The sequence below is a fragment of the Phragmites australis genome, chromosome 17 (genome assembly GCF_958298935.1).
Source record: "Phragmites australis chromosome 17, lpPhrAust1.1, whole genome shotgun sequence".
Taxonomy (NCBI): Eukaryota; Viridiplantae; Streptophyta; class Magnoliopsida; order Poales; family Poaceae; genus Phragmites; species Phragmites australis.
In genome coordinates this window covers 14,063,299-14,085,258 of record NC_084937.1, presented here as the reverse complement: position 1 = coordinate 14,085,258, position 21,960 = coordinate 14,063,299, and the positions used below count along the sequence as shown (strand labels likewise).

The following is a 21,960-nucleotide window of genomic DNA, read 5'->3' as shown; positions in this document are numbered from 1 at the left end:
GACGAACGCCGCTAGGTTTGGTGGTGAAAGCGAACAGATGCAGCAACGAAGACGCTCGCGTTCCCAGGGATAGGTTATGAATTCAATGAAAGAACACAAAGCTTCATATTGATGAGGAACACAATTCTAGGGTGGAGGTTTGGATAGCAATTAACCTAAAAAGGAGATCAAACAGCGGAGATGAGATGGGTGACAGTTGCGACATGCTTCAGTTGGTAACCGCATTCCGGTTGTGTCGCTGCACAACCATTGAAGAGCTCCTGGGGTCACGTAGAAGACTCTATGAGACACACCATGACACAGTCGGTGCATCAAAAGCACTACTGGATTTACCAGAACGCGAATGAATTCTGGGTGCACGCGCCGAACGCACCCAGATAAGGGGCCATGGACGCAGCGACCACAATATCGTTGGGGTTGATGCTCTTCTAGCTAAACCACTTTTAGGGATTGTAGAGGATCACCAGAGGCACATCTCAGTGAAAGGGATCGGTGATTGGAGCTACGGTCCGCTGGGGAACGCATCTGACGTTCTAGATTCGTAGGACGTGTGGGGCACTAGGCAACAAGGATTGTGATGTAGATAATGGGAGCTCTGTTGCAGCTATGGACAAACCGATTTGGCAGGATGTACACGACTAGCAGAGGCACATCTTGACCATAGGACTCATGGATTGGAGTGCTAGGTCGCTAGGGAACGCGATCTGAACCCACGCTACACGCACAAAATTCCAGATTGGGGCAGCAGCATGGCGATCATGACCCCGGTCGCTTCAGGGATCTAATTGCCAATCTGGTTGGCGAAGGTGTGTGGAACATCTAGGGGCATGTGCTGGTCAAAGGGCATGGCTATCTGATCTATGATCGGCCCGGGAACGCCGATGCTAATTGGCAGTCGCACGGCTATCCGCGACGACGACGGTTGTGGCGGCGCAGATCGAGCTTTGGCCAGGCTCGGGGTTTCGGTTAGGGATCACAAATGGCATCCATACAGGGGAAAAGTGGAGGGGAAGGAACTGGTCCAGGTCCTCACCTTGCTGCGATGATCGGTGACGAAGAATTCGCGGAGACGACAATGGCAACAGTGACATGGTAGAGTAGATCCCAATGGCGTCTTCGCTCCTCTGGCCAAACGGGTTTTGGGTCATGGTTAGGGACGATTTGGGGCACATCTTGTGAGAGATCAAGGTTTTTATATAGACGGATCACCGGGAACGCGGATGCCAACTGGCGACGACAAGGCTGGACGCGACTTGCGGAGAGAACGGTGAACCATGGCAGCAGCCTGGCGGCATGGTGGATTGGTGGCATGCAGCTTGCATCAGCATAGAGGACTCCTTTCCTATGCGCAGGGAGGGAGAGGAACGGTCAGGCCACGAAGAGAAAATAGCCGGTCGGAGTTAAGGCCGTCGGTTTCGGAATTTATTGGGGAGGATAAACGGCCAGCTCAGGTTAAGGATGATAAATTCATTGTCATAACTCCAAATTGGACGTTTCTGAACTCTATCTTGTAGTACTTGAAAAGATCTACAACTTTTGTATTCATTGGAACTTCTGAAAATGCCATATTGATTTCCAAAAATACGTCACAAGAGGAACTGTTTGAATTCTGTCCAATCTGTGCAATACTAATTTCGGTGGCCATAACTCCTAGCTTCATTATCCAAATAGGGACTTCCATAGGTGAAAATCAAAGCCCTCGATGAGACCTATAACTTTGGTATTGTCAAGATTTGCATTTGAGACCATCTTGAACTCCGTATATGAGTGAGAAGACAAGGTTGGCGACGAGGAGTAACTGACAGCCAGCTTCAATTGCCATTATGATCATTAAAGCGGCGGTTTCCACTCCGAATGGCTAGGAATTGAAAGAGGATAAATGGATGACAATGTGTCTTGATTGAGCACTAACTCGAGCTTTGTTGGCCGGCCTTGGCTACCAGGCGAAAGGATGACGTCGTTTGGAAGTGGATGTAAACGATTAGGTACATGTACATGTAAGAGAGCTGGTTTGGACTGGCTTTAGCGCACATGTGGGCCGTCATGCTAGCAATCCAACGTGATACAAGGTTGATGCCTTGATGCTGGTTTGGAGCCACAGGCTAGAGAAGAAAACATTGGGGAAAAAATAGTGCACGCTAGGTTGGATCAAAAGGATGCGAGATGAAATTATTAGCGGAGGATTTTTGGATAATGTGGAAAAAATAGAACAAAGATTTGTCTAATCTTGAAATTCCTTAACCTATTCTAATATTTTATAAATATAAATTCTTTTTAAACTCTAAAAGTTTTGAAAAAGCTTTCAAATTTCAGAAAAATATTATTTTATTATTTTAAAATGCTCACAACCCAAAATAGGAATTTTAGGGTGTGACAAACAAGTTGTTCAATTGTTTAGGGATAACATCCACAAGTTGCATGGAATGTCAGGGACAGGGTGTTCACTAGTAAATTGTTCTCTGAGATTTTCAAAGCTCTCAAGATCACTTTGAATTTTAGCACTACCTACCATCCTCAGTCAGATGGACAGACTGAGAGGGTGAATCAGCGTCTTGAATCATATCTGAGAAGCATGGTTTTTCTTGAACCTAAAGAGTGGTATACATGGTTACTCACTGCTGAATAGTGGTACAATACCACATATCATACCTCCTTGAACGTAACACCATTCCAAGCCTTGTATGGTTAATCCCCTCCTCAAATTGGAGAACTATCTCTACCCTGTAACTTATTTGAAGAAGCTAGGGTAACTATCACTCAGAAAGAGAAAATGCTGAAGAGGCTCAAGTATAATCTTGCACAAGCACATGAGAGGATGAAATTATATGTTGACAAGAAGAGGGCAGGAAGGCAATTTGAAAGGGAGATCATGTATATTTGAAAATGCAACCCTACCGGCAAAATGCATTTGGACTTAGAGGCTTGCTTAAACTCATATCTAATATTATGGACCTTTTAGAGTGCTACAAATTTTACTTTTACCGCTTGATTACTTCGTTTGAGTCATTGTCAAGTTTCAGAAGTTCAGAGAACTGTTGGGAGTCTGAAAACTGAGTTCTTGTTCAGTTCAATTTCGGCAGAAGGAAGCCAGCGGTAAAAGCAACACTTCAGCGACTTCACTCAGGCGCCGGGCAGGAGTAACGTGAGTTGTCGATCCAATATTGGGCGGTCCTCTTCAAATTTTACTTTTACCGCTTGATTACTTTGTTTGAGTATGTTTACCGCTTTATTATGAACACTAAACTTGTATTAGCGCTAATGGTGATTACGATGTAATGATCATGGATTTGGGCAATATATAAGCCCTCTCATGTAATGGAAAAGAAAGCAGATGTTTCTAGAATTATTCTTTTAGCATATTTGTAGTTGTTAGGGTTAGTTCCAGTTTTCCCCAAATTGTGGATCGCTCTGGTGATTGAAATCTGCAATCGAATTTTTCTGTTCTTCAGGATCTGACAATGTGGTGGGGTGCGACAGAGGAGCTCGCCGACATTGGAAATTTGAAGGACGGTGATGAAGAAGGGACTCGGGAGAGAGACAATGAATGGGTGGACTCCCGGGAGGTTTGGAATTGGGGGAATTTTGTTACAGGGCACTGCTTGTTTTTGGCTTTAGCTATAGAACACTCAATATTCTATAGTAAAAATATTTTTATAATTTATAGTTTATACGTAGTGTTCTGTAACGAAATAGTCATGAAATTTTTACCAACAGCCCAGAATTCAAGGGTTCGTTGGTTAAAACGTGCGGGTGCCCTTCTGACAGGCCCTAAAGAGAACACCAGAAGTTCTCCTGTCTGTCATTTTGCAATTTCTCCAAGTAGAACAAAGCGAGCGAACTGCGAACCAAACACCGGCGATATCCACCATGGCCACCATCGCCGCCGCCGCCGCCGCTCGCTGGAGTTCCCCTGCCCACCTCCAGCTCCTTACCCGCCGCCGCCGCCTCCCGTTCTCCGCCTCCTCCTTCTCCTCCTCCGCCGCGCCGCCCGCTGCTGCGGCGGCTTTTGGCTGGGCCGACGCTCTCCGCGTCGCCGGGGACGGCGGGCGCGGCGACGAGGCCGACCTCTCCGGGTACTTCAGGAAGGTGGATACCTGCAACCGCGGAATAGTGAGTTTCTCTCGCGTTCTCACGTGCGCGCAAGTGTATGCGAATGTGTGCGAAAACCTCATATGTGGGCGTGCGGATTTGTGTATGGGATTTTGCAGGACAAGAAGGGGGAATTCGTGGAGTTCTTGGTGGAGGATCAAGTCGTGGGATACATCCACAGGCGGTGAGTGTAATTTCTATTTTGAATACTTATATATCCATATCCTTTCGGGCAAAAACTTGTATGTCCATTTTGTTGTTTCGTCCCAAGTTATGTGATGTATGTGAAGAACTTATGATTCATTCAATTCCATGTCGCCACGTTGGAGCATATAATTGAGCATATAGGGGCAATAGAACTGTGTGGTACTGCGTACTGGAGAACTCCAGTGTGTAGTCTGTGACGAACCAACCAAATTTTGGTGAAAAACAGGAAGAGAAGTGAAACAAGGCATAATCTGTTTTTTGTTTGAACTGAATGCACTAAGATAATCCTGGCCAAAATCTTATGTGCTATTCTTTTACCTTATACGGTCTTTTCAGGAACATCGATTGCATTTGAAGTTCAAATTGCCAAATTTCTCTTTGTACTATCTGAATTTCTTTCAGTTTGATTGCAGACAATAGTCAACTAATCTTGTGCATCAATTTATTTTTTGTTCACAGAATGAATGTGTGTAACTCTATTTTTTTTAATCACTTTTTGAGATTTCTTGCTATACAGATGTTGAAGACTTAAAATGCTGTATGAAGACAGGATACTAGAAATTTCCTTGGCGTTCCTGAACATTGGCTTGGAATACCTTGTATATAAAAAGAAGTTCCAGGATCTAATTTTACCCCTCAGCCTTTTGCATTTTATTTCTCCAATAAAATAAAGGAAAGATTAGCTATGTGCCACTGAGAGGCCACAACTTCAGTTACGTACCGTTACCACTGAAAGAAACTGGTGAACTGTAATACCAATGGGACATTACTCTGTTTTTGCCATTGCATCCATTGCCGTTGCCATTTTTTTTCCTTTTGTTTTGCCAGAAGTCCAGAACCAAACATGTAAATACACCCCAGTATGGTTTAGCTTAGCCACATCATCAGCCAGGTTAGGTCGGAGCAGTAGATTGAGTCTAAGCAGTGGCCGTTCGTCGCCAGGTGGCACAAGCTTCCTAGTTCATCTATTGGTTGTTATGTGCAGAATTACTTATCAAAGGAGACGTCTCAAAAGGAATTAAATCAATTCTGATTAGTTAAGTTTGGTCAGAGATAGAGTTAGTTTTGGAGTCGGTTTGTTATAGATAGATGTATTGGATTCGGTTTATTATAGATAGATATGTTGGAGTCAGTTTAGGACTAGGAGTTGTAACCTTCTATGGTTAGGATTATCCCCCTATATATAGAGAGGGAGTGGCAGTCTGTATGAGGCAAGCAATATCAATACAATCTATTGTCTCATCTCTATTTCTCTACTCCTCATCCCCTATTCCTAGCCGTAAGGCTATTACATCTGGTATCAGAGACTTTGTTGATCCTCTTCACGCATGGACAAAGAAGCAATCAATGAGTTGCTGGAGGCGCAGGACAAGAAGCAGGATCAACACATGCAAGAATTTTTAGCCAAATTGGCATCTGAATTCACCCAGATCAATGTGTCCATTAGTTCCTTGGAGGCTCGTGTGACTTCTTTGGAGAAGAGCAAAGATGGCAGACAACTTATTGAAGCTTCTCCTGCTAGCTCTACACCACCGCAGCTTGGTGGCAAGGGTCTGTTGGTAGCCCCAACAGGGTCCATCCCTCAGTTTTCTACGGTTGCTGAAGGAGATAGGTCCAGAGATAAAAAATTTTCTGGGCATAGCAATTCCAAAGGAGGGGTTCCTCGTTATTATAAGTTGGAATTTCCAACATATTATGGTAAAGAGGACCCATTACCGTGGTTAAATAGATGTGATCAATTTTTTTGCGGACAACACACTTATGAGGTCGATAAAACTTGGTTGACAAGTTTTCATATGATTGGAGTCGCCCAACAATGGTATTTCATGTTGAACGCAATAGGGGCATGCCATCCTGGACAGACTTAAAGAAGATGTGCCATCTTCGTTTTGGTCCTCCAATTCGATACAATCCTTTGGGTGAATTAAAGCGGCTGGTTCAAACATCTTCAGTGGAGGATTATCAAGGCAAATTTTTGCCGTTACTATGTCGTGCAGATCCTTTAACTGAAACACAACATCACCAAATGTTTACTTCAGGCCTTCGTGCGGATCTTCGCATTGATGTTGAATTACAACATCTGGATGACTTGGAGGAGGCAATGAGCTTAGCCCGTGCTTATGAGCTCAAGGCACAACATCTCAATTCACACCGTGCAAGTTCAGGGAGCCGGCCATATCGAGGAAATCCTTCTGTTCCTACAAGCTCATCTACAACTGTTGGGGGTGGCTCAACTTCTATAGCATCTGGCATAGGCTGCCCTGTTCGACGACCGACTCCGGTTGAGATGGTAGAACGTCGACAACAAGGATTGTGCTTCAACTATGACGAATGTTTGAGGCCACCGTTGTGCACAACTTTTTTATATCGAATATGATGACTCCGACAGTGATGTCCTTGATGCAAGTCCGGAGCATGTTGACTATTCAGAGCCTCTCATCTCCTTACATGCTATCTCTGGTCACAACACAGGACGTACTATGCATCTCCAAGTTCGGGTGGATGATCTCCTTTTGCTTGCACTTATTGATACAGGTTCAACCCATAATTTTATCAATGCTGATGTGTTGGGACAACTCACCGTTATGGCTGAACCAGTCCGTACTGATCTGAGGGTTACTGTGGCTAATGGAGATCGCCTTTCTTGCACTGGCCTCTGTCGTGATCTTTCGATTTTTGTGGATCAAACTCTCTCCACATAGATTGTTATTCCATTTGGCTCGACGGCTTTGATATTATTCTGGGAACTCAATGGTTGCGCACTTTAGGGCCGATTCTTTGGGATTTTTTTGCTCTTACCATGTCCTTTAACCTACATGGGCACCACGTGGCGTGGAAGGGTGTTCAGCCTAGAGAGACCGCTCTCCATGCTATTGAGACCAATGATGTAGATTTGGGTTTTTTTATTAGGAGAATATGAAGCTTCATTTGCTGAGCCAATATGTCTTCTGCCCACCATACGTCACAATGACCGGATTCATCTCAAGGCCGGGATCAATGCTGTGGTTGTTTGGCCCTATTGTTACCCTTAGTTGCAAAAGGATGAAATTGAGAAACAGTGCGCAGCCATGCTGGAACAGGGCCTTATTCGCCGTAGCACCTCAGCTTTCTCTTCACCGGTCTTATTGGTCCGCAAGTGTGATGGTACTTGGCGCTTTTGTATTGATTATTGAGCTCTCAATGTTGCTACAATTAAAGACAAATTTCCCATTCTGGTGGTAGAAGAATTATTGGATGAACTTCGTGGCGCCAAATTTTTTACAAAACTCGATCTGCGTTCGGGTTATGACCAGGTCCTCATGCATCATGATGACATTCACAAAACTGCCTTCCGGACTCATTAGGGTCTTTGAATTTTTGGTGATGCCATTTAGATTAACCAATGCGCCCTCAACTTTTCAATCGCTCATGAATGAGGTGTTGGCCCTTTTTCTTCGTAAATTTGTCCTTGTTTTCTTTGATGACATCTTGATATATAATGCATCTTGGTCCGAGCATCTTCATCATGTCTGGCTCATTTTTGAAACACTTAGACAGCACCAATTGTTTTTGAAACAATCCAAGTTTTTCTTTGGTGTTCCTTCAGTGGATTACCTTGGTCACATCATTAGTGTTGAGGGTGTTGCAATGGATCAACAGAAAGTTTCTGCAGTAGTGGATTGGCCCATCCCTAAATCTGTTAGAGCAGTTCGTGGTTTTTTAGGGTTAACTGGTTATTATCGGAAGTTCATCAAGAATTATGGGACTTTGGCGGCTCCTCTTACCAAACTCTTAAAAAAGAGGCTTTTCATTGGTTCGACGAGGCAACTCAGGCTTTTATTGCTCTCAAAACAACCCTTTCCACTGCTCCTGTTCTTCAGTTGCCGGATTTCTCCAAGCCCTTTATTTTTGAGTGTGACACTTCAGGGATGGGATTAGGAGCAGTGCTGCATCAAGGCTGTGGTGCGGTGGCTTTTTATAGTCATCCTTCAGCGCTGCGACACAGTGGGCTTGCAACCTATGAGCGGGAACTCATCACCATGGTTCAAGCCATTCGATTTTGGCGTCTATATTTATGGGGTCATTCATTTATTGTTTGCACTGATCATTGCAGTCTGAAATTTCTCTTGGACCAGTGTTTGGATACAATTCCTCAACATCGCTTGGTCAGCAAGCTGATGGGTTTTGATTTCTTAGTGGAATTCAAACCAGGGCATTCTAATGTGGTAGCAGATGCCTTGTCGCGACGTGCCAGTCAGGAAGAAGCTTTAGTATTTGCCTGTTCTTCACCACAGCTAGTTCTCTTTGATGAATTGCGTTCAACAATGGATCAGGATAGCTCTTTGTCTCAACTGAAATCTGACATTATTTCGGGTGCCAAGTCTGCTGATTGGTCAATTCATGATGGCATGGTGTTTTTTAAACAACATATTTTTGTTCTAGCTGATTCTCACTGATATTTACAATCTTGGAGATGGCTCACACCACAAGTCATGAAGGTGTTCAACGTACTCTTCATAGACTGCGTGCTGATTTTCATCTTGTTAAGGCTTCTCAATTGGTCAAATCTTTTGTTCGTAATTGTGTCACTTGTCAACGCAACAAGACAGAACATTTGCAGCCAGCTGGGTTATTGCAACCTCTCATTGTTCTTGATCGGATTTGGTCTGATATTGCTATGGATTTTGTTGAAGGATTGCCCTGTATACATGGTAAATCGGTTATTCTCACGGTTATTGATTGCTTTTTATAATATGCTCACTTTATTCCCTTGGACTCTGCAAACTCAGTGGCTAAGGCATTCTTTGATGAGATCGTTCGGCTACATGGTATTCCATCTTCTATTGTGAGTGATTGTGACCCAGTTTTCACAAGTATTTTCTGGAAAGAGCTTTGTACTGCTGCTGGTGTTAAATTACAGATGAGTTCGACTTTTCATCCCTAGAGTGATGGGCAATCTGAAGCCACTGACAAAACAATCATTATTTATCTTTGTTGCTTTACCGGCTATCGTCCTCGTCAATGGCTTCGGTAGTTGCCATGGGTAGAATATTGCTATAATACGGCCTATCATTTTGGACTGCGTGATTCTCTTTTTCGGTTGGTATATGGACGTGAGCCACCTTCTCTTCGCTCTTATGATTCAGGGCAGTCCAAGGCTCACCAAGCCTTGCTGGATCGTGATATTTTTCTTCAAGAAGTTCGCCAACACCTTCTTCAAGCTCAGGATTATGGCAAACGTTACTATGATTCCAAGCACCGAGAGGTCTCATATGCCGTAGGAGATTGGGTTTAGCTTGAACTTTTGCACAGACTGGCTAATTCAATTCCTGGCCACTTTTGTAGCAAGTTATCTCAAAGGTTTTATGGACCTTTCAAGATCACGGAAAGAATTGGGGACGATGCTTATCGCCTTCAATTGCCCTCTTCTTCCCGTCTTTATGACGTATTTCATGTTGGTCTCTTAACGAAATTCCATGGTTCACCTCCAGAAGTTGTTTCTCCAGTGCTAGTAGTTCTTGATGGCCAAGTTCTACCTACTCCTGCTCAAGTCATCAGCAGCCGCAAAGCTAGAGGTCATTGGGAAGGCCAATCACCAGAAGATGCCACTTGGGAGAAAGTGGACAAATTTTGTCAACAATTTCCTAATTTTCAGCTCGAGGACGAGCTGTTTCCGGAGCAAGGGAGAGATGCTATGTACGGAATTACTTATCAAGGAGACGTCTCAAAAGGAATTAAATCAATTCGGATTAGTTAAGTTTGGTCAGAGATAGAGTTAGTTTTGGAGTCGGTTTGTTATAGATAGAAGTATTGGATTTGGTTTGTTATAGATAGATATGTTGGAGTCAGTTTAGGACTAGGAGTTGTAACCTTCTATGATTAGGATTATCTCCATATATATAGAGAGGGGTGACAGTCTGTATGAGGCAAGCAATATCAATACAATCTATTATCTCATCTCTATTTCTCTACTCCTCATCCCCTGTTCCCAGCCGTAATGCTATTACATTGGTCGTTGGGGAAAAATTGCTGCCAATCTCAACTGCTTTATGCCCTCTCCAATCGACTCCATTTCATGAGAAAACAATCAACTACAGGCATCACTTCATTGCATAACGCATTACATGAGGAAACAAGCAACAAAAGGCTCCTAGTTCATCTATTGGTGCCTTCTATACCTGTACAGAATAAAACATTACCCAATCTATTACTACTGTTACTTGCATTACATAACAAGATAACGAAGGCTAGATTACTTGCCAATTGGGCTCGCTAACAATAGAATCGGTGAAGCTTGGGTCAGATGTCAAATGCAAGCATGCATATGTCTTGCAACAGCCTTCTTCAAGAATGGAGCCGATATCTTCTGGAGTTCTGGTTGTTGCCTTACCCCTGTATTCTTCAGGCTGCCATGGCTGCCACCTCCATGTGTGCAGTACAAGGTGTAGGCAGGAGGGCAGGGACCAGTTGAGCCATGGATGAGAGGATGGGGGTGAACGGTGCAGGTGGAGAGAGGGTAGCACCGTGGAGATCCTTATAGGCGGCACAGGGATTGGAGCTATGGTTTTGTGCGCTTGAGCTCAAGTCCAACTGAGGAAGAAAGGTCAGGTTGAGAGAGAAGGGTAGGGGCGAATTGTCAGAGTTAAGGTCAGTGGGGCTAAACTTGATGGTAGTGGTAAAAAAAAGGAACAGAGTGATATTCTGGTGTATTGAAGTGCACCAGTTTCTTTCTGATTGTTCAGTGGCATGCTGTTAGGGTAAACATCCGCCGGGAGGATAATCGGGCGGCGTCGACTGCCAGGGGAGGGATTAGATCATATATTAGGAAGACAACATATTGGGGGAGACTAGAGAATGGGACTAGGAACTAAATCTATTATTTTTGCTTGATTACAATGGGTGCTGCGCTCTCCTTTATATAGGAGCTGACCCTAACAATCTAAACTAACAAATCTTACCTCTAAGACTAACTAATAGATCTTATCTTTAACCAATCTAATATGATCCCTAACCTTATCTCTAACGAAATGCTACAATGGCGTTGGTGAACAGTAATTCTAGCACATAACACATGCGAGCTATTTTTCCCAAAAATAATTAAAGTACACCAGTTTCTTTCTGATCGTTCAGTGGCACGCAAGCTAAATAAACAATCTCCAAACATAGTCATAAAGGACTAGGCATGATAGGATGAGCAGATGTTGCACAAGTACAGCAAATGTTTATACCGATACAAAAAATGTTTATTCAGATGTAGGGGGGCTAGGTTTTACTTATTGGTATTCAGAGTTCAGATAAACAAAGGGGCGTTTTGTAAGGATACTGAACTGGTGATCAAAATTACATTACTCATGATTAAATGCACATTTGCAGGGCAAGATTCATCCTATGAAGTGTCTAATTGAGCTATGCCAATTTCAGATTTACCGAACATCTCAGAGACTTCCATGATGTTTTTACCATTGTCTCGGGCGACAATGGCAGCAACACTTTGGAACATGTGACTCTCCACTCAACGCTAAGGACACCAGAAGACAGAACACATGCTATTGGATATGTCGTAAAAAGCCTTGGAGAAATGATTCCAGGTATTCGAAATGAGGTACTTGGGATGGATATATGAATTATTCAACTGTTTTATGACTATGATGCCTTTAAATTCTGGTCCATTTGTTGATTTGTCAATTTTTTTGACAACATCATAAGAGCATATGAACAGAGAGATAAGCTATAGGTACTGTACTTCTGTAATGGTTATGAATCATGAGATGAAAACAGCCTGCTGACTTTTGGAATTAGTTACTTTTTCATTCATCCTTGTCAGTTTCGCTGCAGGTAACAAGTGCATCAGTATGAACAAACACATTGAAACTGAAAATATTAATAGTCATCTAAACCTAATGGTTTGGGAACACTTTGTTATGAGTTAGTCAGCTTTGTAGCGACAATACTTTTGAACTTGTTCATGCTTTTTCTACCTGAGGTTAAAAAGACTTGTTCGTAGACGATAATAATTTGTGGATTGATCTATAGTTGTCTATGCCTCATTCCTTCTTCATCGGCACTGCACCACAAGCTGACATTTTTTGCAAAGCAAATGCCCCCTTGTTAAATTTCTTCAGGAAAACTTATTGTTGTTTTACTTGTCATATCTTTGGAGCTCTGTATCTGTTTTACTGGTGCTTTTACTTCCAGGAAATTTCTTACGGATACTCTATTTATACATTAAAATTCAATCTTAGTTTTATATGTTATCTTTAGTTTATTGTTCTGATAATATTTTGCAATCTAACAGCTGTACCCAGTAACATCATCTTATGGCATGCCTGTGTACTTCTCTCTGGAACGTGCTGCTGCTCCCTACTTTGGCATAAAGGTATGCAGTATGCTATACTTGTATTTCATCCCATTTTAATATATGTTTGTCAAGTATTGTACATCTTTAATGGTGCTATCCCACAGCAAATCTCGTCTTCTGTGCACTGAATTTAGTCGCATTATTTTTAATCTCTGTATCAGTTACCAGTTCACCCCTATCTGTAACTGTTAGATCCTTGTCATTTGTCAATGAAATTATATCTATCACAGGCTTATGGAGTTCATATGAACGGGCATGTTGAGAAGGATGGTCAGAAATTTCTTTGGATTGCCAAGAGAAGTGATATGAAGCAAACATATCCGGGAATGCTTGATCATCTTGTTGCTGGTGGGCTGGTGTGCATTTCCATTCTTCTCTTCAATTTTTTTTTACCTTATTAACAAAAAAATAGTTTCTGCTAAAGATGGGTGACAGAAATTCTAAATTGTTTTCAACACTGTGTTCTATATAAACCAGATGATGGCATCTTGAAACTCTTATTTGAGAATGTTCAACCACAAATTAATAAACACACATCATTCACATATTTTTGCATTACTTATAGATCTAAATGCTGCTAGTCACTCAAGGGGAGTATTCTCTACTTTGTTAATGTGTATGGGCGTATGTACGCCACATGTATTGTAAAACAAATATTTATTTGTACACACCTAGTTCGTTTCGTTCCAATTGGCTCACAGTTGCTACTCGTTTTGGCAATTTTCCGTCACTTCTGGACATTCTAAAAATGATAGCTGATCTTCCCTGTAGATCGTCACAGCTACATCAGAATAGGATTTTTGGACTGAAGTACCTGTTTGGTCTATCACAAGGTCTTAATATACAGATTTTAGAGGAAAGAAGACAACCAGTCTTACTGGTTTTTTTCCCTACATGGTATTAAACTCTTCATTGTGCTAGGCAATCCAAAAAGAACATATCTCATGGATGTTAAAGGTTAAGTTTTAGCTGGCTTCTGGGTATAAAGCGTAGGTGGTAACAACCAGGATGTGAATTCTTAAAGTTAGGCCACATGGAGAGGTAGGGTATGGATTATAGGTTGATTTTTGCTGATGGGCTTAACATATCTTTAATGAAATAAGCTGTAAGCTGGAGTAAAAAAACTATGGCTCCCCCCCCCCCCCCCCCGCGGCTCCCCCTGTTTCTCTCATGTAGAACTGAGTATCTGTTAGCTTATGTTGACTCCACTTGGAAATCTGTAGCCATATGGAATCTCCTGCAAAGAGAATATCATCAAGGAATGTGAAGAGGAAGCTGGAATTCCAAGATCCATATCAACCAAGTAACATGCCAAACTGTTGTCTTAGAAGTTGCTGTTTCCATTTGTGATTCTTTGTTATATTTCTGTGTGAGATATCTAAGAAATAATTATCATACTTTACTAGTGCTACTTCTGTTGGAGCAATTTCTTACATGGATATTGAAGGCTTTAGATACAAAAGGGATGTTCTCTTCTGCTATGATCTCAAACTTCCTGCAGATTTTGTTCCTAACAATGAAGGTACATGCTAAATACTTACAGCTCTAAAACTTGACAACATGCTGATTTTCTGCTGTTGCATTGATACAAATTGTAATCTGCTGCAGATGGAGAGGTTGATAGCTTCAGACTAATCCCTGTACCTCACGCTGCAACTATTATCCGGAGGACAGAATTTTTCAAACCAAATTGCAACCTTGTGATCATTGACTTCCTCTTCCGTCATGGGTACTATATGCATATTACATTCTTGTGTTCTGTGCACTGCAATTTCAGGGAAAAAGCATTCCTAGATGCTGACATTGTAACCTTGGCTTCAGGTATATAAACCCAGATTCTCGTGGCTACCTAAATCTGCTACAAAGCTTGAGGAGTGGTGATTGTTCTTAGCTCCATTTTGCTTTTCAGATTTCAGACAGCCAGCCCGTGATTATGAATCACAAAATCATGGAGTAGGCCTGAAAGATTGCTGATCATAATAAAAATTAGTCATGGGACCCCATTGTCAACTTTCAGTATAAGCAGAGCATTCTCTTCCATTGATTAGGGGTAGCAATGGATTTTCTTTAGGTTAGGGGAAAACAAAGGAAGAAAGGGGGCGGCAGAATAAGAACTCATGTTATTCAATTTGACAATTTGTCCCAATGTTTTTTCTGCAATGCCAGTATCTATGTGTAGACGGTGCTTTGTAAAACTTGTTCATGGTGTAGGTCACTATATGCTCGTGATATCAGTCCACAATAATTCGAAATTCATTAAAATGTTAATAGCTATAGCTTCTCTGCTCTGTTCACTCGTACCTAGAATTGATTCATTGACCACTTTCTTATACCGATTTGGTTCCTCCCTTACGAGAAAACTCTTTGAATCTGGAGCATGGTGTTACTATGGAGTAGATATGCTGCGCTACTCATGATAGATGGGTACCATGTGGGGATACATTATTTTGGGCGTAAGTTGATGGTTGGATGCATCAGTTGATGCTGGATGCATGAAGCTCTATCATGAGGGTTCCAATTTCATATATTCTGATGAATAGGTGGTGGCTAGTATCTACATTTTCCTTGAAATGGCTCTGCAACTTGACGAGAATGTAGTAAAGAACACGCTGCCGCAAGAATTCGCTTTGCACAGATGTTGCTGCACTGTGTCGAGGGCATGCCTTTTGCCGTTTTAGGATCAGGCTCCATTCTTTTATTTGCACTCATTGATGTAATATTGTAATTTGTTATTGGTCAGATAGATTTTGACTTACTTCCAAAGTATGGTGTGTGCATTGAACATGTAAACTCATTTCAAGGTAGTCTAACTTTGAATGAGGTTGATAGGCACTTTTGCCATTATATGAGGCATTGGCTAGATAAAAGAATGGGTTGCTATTGTTCTACTCAGGAAGTTTTAATCATCTCTGCAACCAGCTAGACCCTACCTAGCCCACAAATTCCAATAACTCCCACTGGATCTGGATCATTCTTAACACCCCGCATGGCCTCTTGTAAAAAGACGTCTCTGGAAGGCTGCTGTTCTGTGGACAGGCATTTTTTAATAATGAAAGTATAATTTTTAGTCTCTGCACTAACAAGGCGTTTATGATGCACACAACTATTTTTAAAAAATAGATACTCAAATTCGCGTAAAAAAGATCTCAAACTTGGATGGTCTAGATAGGGATGAAAGTGGATGAGAATATCCCGTACCGTCCCGTAACTATTTCTCGTTTTTTCCCTATCATTTTTGTTTTCTCGGTTCTTGCATGGGAACGGGATAAAAGTGGGATGGTAACGTCCGGAAACAGGGCCAAAAACGGTTGATGCCTTGTCCCATCCATTTTGTCGAAATCCCTTTTTAGCTATGATATTCCGGTTTTTATACCGTCTTCCCCTTCTGTAGGCTACAAGCCAACAACCAAAGCCCAGCCCACACGTGAGTTCGCCCACCCTCCTCCTCGGCTCCTCCAGTCCTCCCGCCGCTGCCTCCCCCTCTTCCTCCACAATGGCGTTGCCCGTGCCTGCTGCCCCTACCCCCACCCACGCGCTCTCCACAGACGCCACCCCGGCCGAGGTGGTGGAGGAGCCCATCACGGTCAAGGGTGTGCGCATCTCAGGGCGGCTGCTGTACATGGAAACACAGGCGACACAGCCTATGGACCCACGTGTCCTCGATGCCATGCTCCCCTTCTACCTCTCCCGCTACGGGAACCTGCACTTCTGCACCAACCTTTGTGGCTAGGAGTCTGAAACCGCCGTGGAGTCTGCCCACCCTTGCGTTGCCGCTCTTGTAGGCATCGACCCGCACGTGATCTTCTTCACCTCGGCATCACCAGGATGTATCTTGCGTTATCAGTGATTCACCTCAGCGAGATACCGGCTAATGTGCAGAAGTTGCAGTATCTTGCATTCGCTAGCCAGCTTGGTATGAGCGGATGTGCTGTTTTGTTGTATTAGTGATTTTGTACTAATAAGTTGTTTGCTTATCTAGCTGGAGGGTAGAATCTGGCATTTTGGGTAGACTATATGGTGTATTTCAAAGGTGGTTAGCATCTATTGCTCATGAGAACTTTTGGTTTGTGTTAATGTAAATTGCAGGAATTGTGCTTTGCCTCTCGTGGTACTTCATTGCTGTCATAGTCCGCTAGATCAAGGAGGAAGGTGAGTTTCATGTTACCTGTAATTGCCGGTGTGTTTTTATACATTGGAACACACTAAATGGTTGGCCTGTCTTGTGCTTGCACTCTTCCAGATTCAAAGCTGTTTTTCCCTGCAACTATCCATGATTTGCTTGGAATTCCTCTGTCGTACTTGATATGGTATAGGCCCCTCTATCGTGCAATGAGATATGCTATTACTGTTTTAGAGCTCCTTATTAGCGATGCATTTTACTAAGCTGTGTATTTATGTTATTGCATTTTGCTTCCATTTTAGTATTTCTTTCCATTTTAGGTCTCTCTATCGTGCAATGAGGTATGCAATGAAGTTTTCATATTATCTATATCTTTTTTCATTATCTATATCAAGTCATGTACTTATGGTTCTGTAGTTTAGTCTTTCCGATTTTAATTACCTGTTTCCGTCCGATACCGACATATTTCCATCCGGATTAGTTTATTTTCGTATAACCGGCAATCCCTTGTTTATTTTCGTTTTTGGCTTTTCTGTTTTCGTTTCCATCCGGTTGAGAAAATATGAAAGTAAAAATGGTTAAGAAGTTTTCCCGACCGTTTCTGTTCGTTTTCAACCCTAGGTCTAGACATACATCCACACTCTCAATCAATTGAGCTGTGCTTTGTGGACCGACATGGCTCCTCTTTGGACCGAAGGTGGCAATGCCTCCACTGTAATATCACTGGGTTGATTATGGAGACATTCTGGAAGCTCATTAAGCTTCTCAGCTGCAATCACACTGACATCACAGTTCAACTTAAATTTCTCACAGATAACCGTTCCCTCAGATATGATGTATCAACTCTAGCCGTGCTGACATTTATCAACTCTGATGATCGGCCTCCTTGTTCCCCCACTAGTTCCATCGTAAGTTCTCCAACGTGGGGATCAGAATAAAGATTCTCCTTACCACCACTTCTGTGGAATAGCCGGAGTGCTTCGTTCTTTTCTACACCTGGGACTTCAATTTTTCTCATCCAACCCTATCGACTTCTAATACACTCTAACCCGGGATTGAGGGTGGATTTTTGTCAATTGTCACGCCCGTTTTCTCCCTCCCTCTAATCTCTCTTTGCCATGTGGGTCCCTCTGGTCATCTTCTTCCTCTCCCCACCGAATCTTTCCCTTTCTTTTCTCCCGCACCAGTTGCTCGATTCAATCCCGATGAATACACGCGCGAATAAAGGATGGAGGCCACAATTCCTTTGGTAACCGACGCCGCAGTGAAGGAGGCCATCAAGCCGGGAGCAATTGCACAACGAGAGAAAAGGAAACGGAGCCGATTTCCTCACTGCTGCGTTAAGAGCTCGCCGGTCATTTCAATCCCATCTCCTCTCTCTATAAATCTCCGATTCACCCCTTGGCCAAGCCTCCTTGCACCATACCGCGCCCAAAGCCCCAAGTCTTGTCGAGTTTCCTCCACCCGTGAGCTCTTGCACCGTCGCTGAACCTCTGCCTAGCCACCTCACAGTCGTCGTACCGCTCCAAGCTTCCCCAAAGCCATCCGAGCCTTCGACACCGTGCACTATCCATGTCTCGACATCCACGACCGCTCGCTGTCAATTTTCGTCGCTGTAGCCGAGCTCCCTTCATCGCCGAAGCTCGCCATTGAAGCCCCATCGTCGCCGAGTCTCCGCAATCTTCCTCGACTCCGTCCAAGTCCTCAAATGTGTTCGCCATCACTCGCTCGAGCTCCTCCGCTGTTCGCCGCCGTCCTCCAAGCGTCGCAGTGCCTTCTCCGCCCTTCGCCGGCTGCTCTTCGCCGTCCTGAGCTCATCGCCGTCGATCGTTTCGCCGGAGCCAAGGTAGGGCCCCTGTCCACCGTTCGATCTAGAATAGGTGGTCGAGATTAGATGTTAGGATACCCTTCAACTTGAGTACATGTCGGTCGTCCATTTAGATTCGTGCGGCTCCGATTTAATGTATACCCTGTCAGGTTTGCCTAGTCATCATGCCACGTGTGCGACCACATATGTGTCTTTGTCCTACATGGCGAGTCCGATCAGCACTTCCGAGCTGAGTCAGCAGCCCGATCAACGATGACGTCAGTGATTGCATAGTAAATTCGAGTTTTCTTTAGAAAAATAATTCGTGATAATCCGAATATTTCAAAAATAGGTTTTCTTTATTAGAAAAATTCCAGAAAATAGAAAAGCTTTATATAAATGTTTTAATATGTTTTAATTAGTTTTTAATTCTACTTTATTTCCAAAAAATAGTTTTAAGGTTAGAATAAATATTTTTATTTTGGAAAATAGTTTAGAAAATATATATTAATTTTGATAATATTTAAAAATGTATTATTTGATAAAATAAATTCTTTTAATTTGTTTTTTTTCATATAAAAATTATTTTTATTTCTAGAAAAATGCAAATAAATTTCATAAAATTGTTTTAATAAGTTTATGCTATAAAATAATTCTAGAAAATTTTGAATAAATGTTTTAAGCCTTTTAAAAATTAAGTTTAATTCTAGAAAATAGTTTTTTTCTTGTTTTTAGTCGTTTAAAAATTTGTTGAGCCATAGTTTTCGCATCGTTGCTTCAATTTGGACGGTTCTTGCGTATAAATCTTCTAAATCGTGCTCTAGCTTGTTCTAGTGTTTGTTTTATTTGTTTGCTTTCTTTAGTGCTTGTTCTTAGTGTTGCTTGTTTGCTCGCTTATAGAGGAGTTTGTCCCGGAGGCTTTCGAGAACATTCAGGATCAAGACTTCAGGGATTTCGAGCAACTCAACGAAGAAGGAAAGTGTCTTTGAACATTTTGCGTCTATTTTTATAAAGTTTTATTTTACAAATTGCATTCTCGTCAAATATGATATCCCATTGTTAGTGTTTACTAGTTTTTCATAACCTTCCTTGTAGCCATAGTCTGGTTCCTGGGTTGGTCCTGGTAGATCACAGTGGTGGAAACTGTGATTCAAGTTAGCTTTGTTTAGAGATGGTTGGAACCTCAGTTGGGGAGCTAGGTGGTTGGAACCTTGGCTCAAGTCTTAAAGTATCATTCACATAGAAAATAGATTGCTTTTATAACTGTTTTACTACAAAAATAGTATTTATGCAAATAAACCCCTGAGTTAAGCCTATCTTGACTTTTGACCCTCATGTTATACTTTCCCACACTTGCTGAGTATTATTACATATACTCACGCTTGCTGTCTCTCCCCCCATAATCTTGTTGCTGCTCAGAAGGCGAAGACTACAAGAACTTCCTAGAAGATGGTGCTGAGTTCTAGGCAGGCGACTTTTTGGTCGATTGCCTGTGGAGTTGGGCGCCGTGCTAAGTTTATTTCCATTGCTTTGTAATCTTCTCTTTAGACCCTTGGGTCATTGATGTAATAAGTTAACATTGTAATAATGGATATTATATCTGCAACTCACTTGTGATGTCACTATACGTATGTAACTTGATCTTGACATACATGTAGTCTATATTCGGTTTGGTCTTAAAACTAGGTGTGACAGAAGTGGTATCAGAGGCATAACGATCGTAGGACACAAGCCTAGATAGAAATGATCGCATATTAAGGATTGACATGGCTTCGGGAGATGGTTACTCTGAAGCCCGGGGGTCCATGGGCATGGGCTAGCTGAGCAAAGGGGCAGTCGGGGGTCCTTAACAACGACCCCCAACAGTAGCTCCTCGTGGTTCTTTCAGAGCAAGGCATCCAGCGGTCCCTGGCTTTGCTGTTTGATGGCTCATGGTCCCTAGTATCGCTTGGCTTGCCTTGGAAGATTTGATCCACTTGATCTGATTTGTCCGTTGATGACGTTGGTAACAAGGGGCATTGAATGCGCCCTATAAAAAAGGCACGATCACGCCTTGTCAGGTGGACGTGGGATGCGTGGTGTCTTGTGGTTGGGGGTCGTGGGGGGGGGGGCGATTCCGCTCCCCCATGATCATGGCCTGGGAGGCAAAGGTATAGGGCATGGGCCCATTTTTCTAGGGGAGGTAATCTCTCCCTTATCTTTACGAGGAGAGGGATTACCATGAGTGGCCTTCTCGCTTGTGCCTTGTTCTCATCTGCCCTTTACTTCCAGTTGTTCTTGCTTTGTGCGTGCGTCCATTGATTGCTGCTCTTCTTTCTTTCTTACCGTCCAACACCTTCTGCCATCCTCTTGTGATCCGTATGGTTAGCTCGAGTGCCCCGAGTGGAGCTGGAACTCAGGCAACGAGCGAAGCCATCGGTGCGGCTGTGGCGGGGGCCCTCCGGTGGCGCCAGTTCCTCCGTTGCTGATGGGGCCACCGCCAGGGGTGGAGCTTCATCACGCCAGCACAAGTCATCCCCAGCAGACCACCATGCTAGGGGTGTCTGCCATCGATGACGCGGAGCTTGAACGGATGGTTAGGGAGGGGAAGATTCCTTCTAGAGTCGTTGCTCGGTCTCCGCTGGACGAGGAGGTCCTGGAGCCTCTAGCCCACAAGGTCACGGTGTTTGAGGCTTTCTTCAAAGTGGGCCTGGGCTTTCCATCGGTGCTGCTACTTGAGGAGGTGCTATGCCATTACTACGTGGAGCTTCCGCAGCTCCATGCCAATGCCATCGCCCGCCTGGCCACCTTCGAGTGGGCTATGCGGGTGGGGGGTGGGTGTGAAGGGAGGGCAGATTTCTTCGCGGCCCTCCACTTTGCCAGCTGCTAGCCGAAGATGATCAAGGGTGATGGGATGAAGAGGCCCCTCAGCTTTGGTAGTGTTAACTTCCAGATACAACTACAGTACCGTGATGCCTTCCTGGCGAAGGCTATTAGCGGTCAGTGGTATACTGGTTGGTTGCAGCGATGGTTTTACTACAACGTTGGCCTTGCATCCCCCTTCGCTCCACAAACCGCGTCGGCCTTGCATCCCCCTTTGCTCCACAAACCGGGATATCACGTATGTCCTAGAGCCAGAGACGAGGATCATGGATGACCAATTTGCTTCGCGGCTGGCCCTTCTCTGGAGGGTGGCTAAAAAGATGAGCTTGCGTGACCTCGTGGAGGAGTTCACCATGTTGCGCATTCAGCCCCTTCAGATGGGTTGGGATTGCACCTTCGAGCAAGGTGTGGAAGAGTGGCCGAAGGTGTACTCCGGTCCCTCCGTCAGCTCTGGTGAGTTCTCTTTGTTGTCTGGTTTTTGATCCACAGATGTGCAGTGGAGATCGTGGAGGTGATACTGGGCCCACCTACTCACGT

At 43.4% G+C, this 21,960-nt stretch overlaps 1 protein-coding gene across 1 annotated transcript; it reads left to right on the top strand.

The window, feature by feature from the left end:
• The first annotated feature begins 3,708 nt into the window (after positions 1–3,708).
• LOC133897315 (nudix hydrolase 20, chloroplastic-like) lies at positions 3,709–14,908 on the top strand. Its single transcript, XM_062337998.1, has 9 exons — positions 3,709–4,110; positions 4,209–4,273; positions 11,698–11,878; positions 12,572–12,652; positions 12,865–12,990; positions 13,858–13,937; positions 14,041–14,156; positions 14,243–14,363; positions 14,456–14,908. Exons 1-9 carry the CDS (start codon positions 3,868–3,870, stop codon positions 14,523–14,525), a joined length of 1,083 nt encoding a protein of 360 aa, XP_062193982.1. The 5' UTR covers positions 3,709–3,867; the 3' UTR covers positions 14,526–14,908.
• The last annotated feature ends 7,052 nt before the right edge of the window (positions 14,909–21,960 follow it).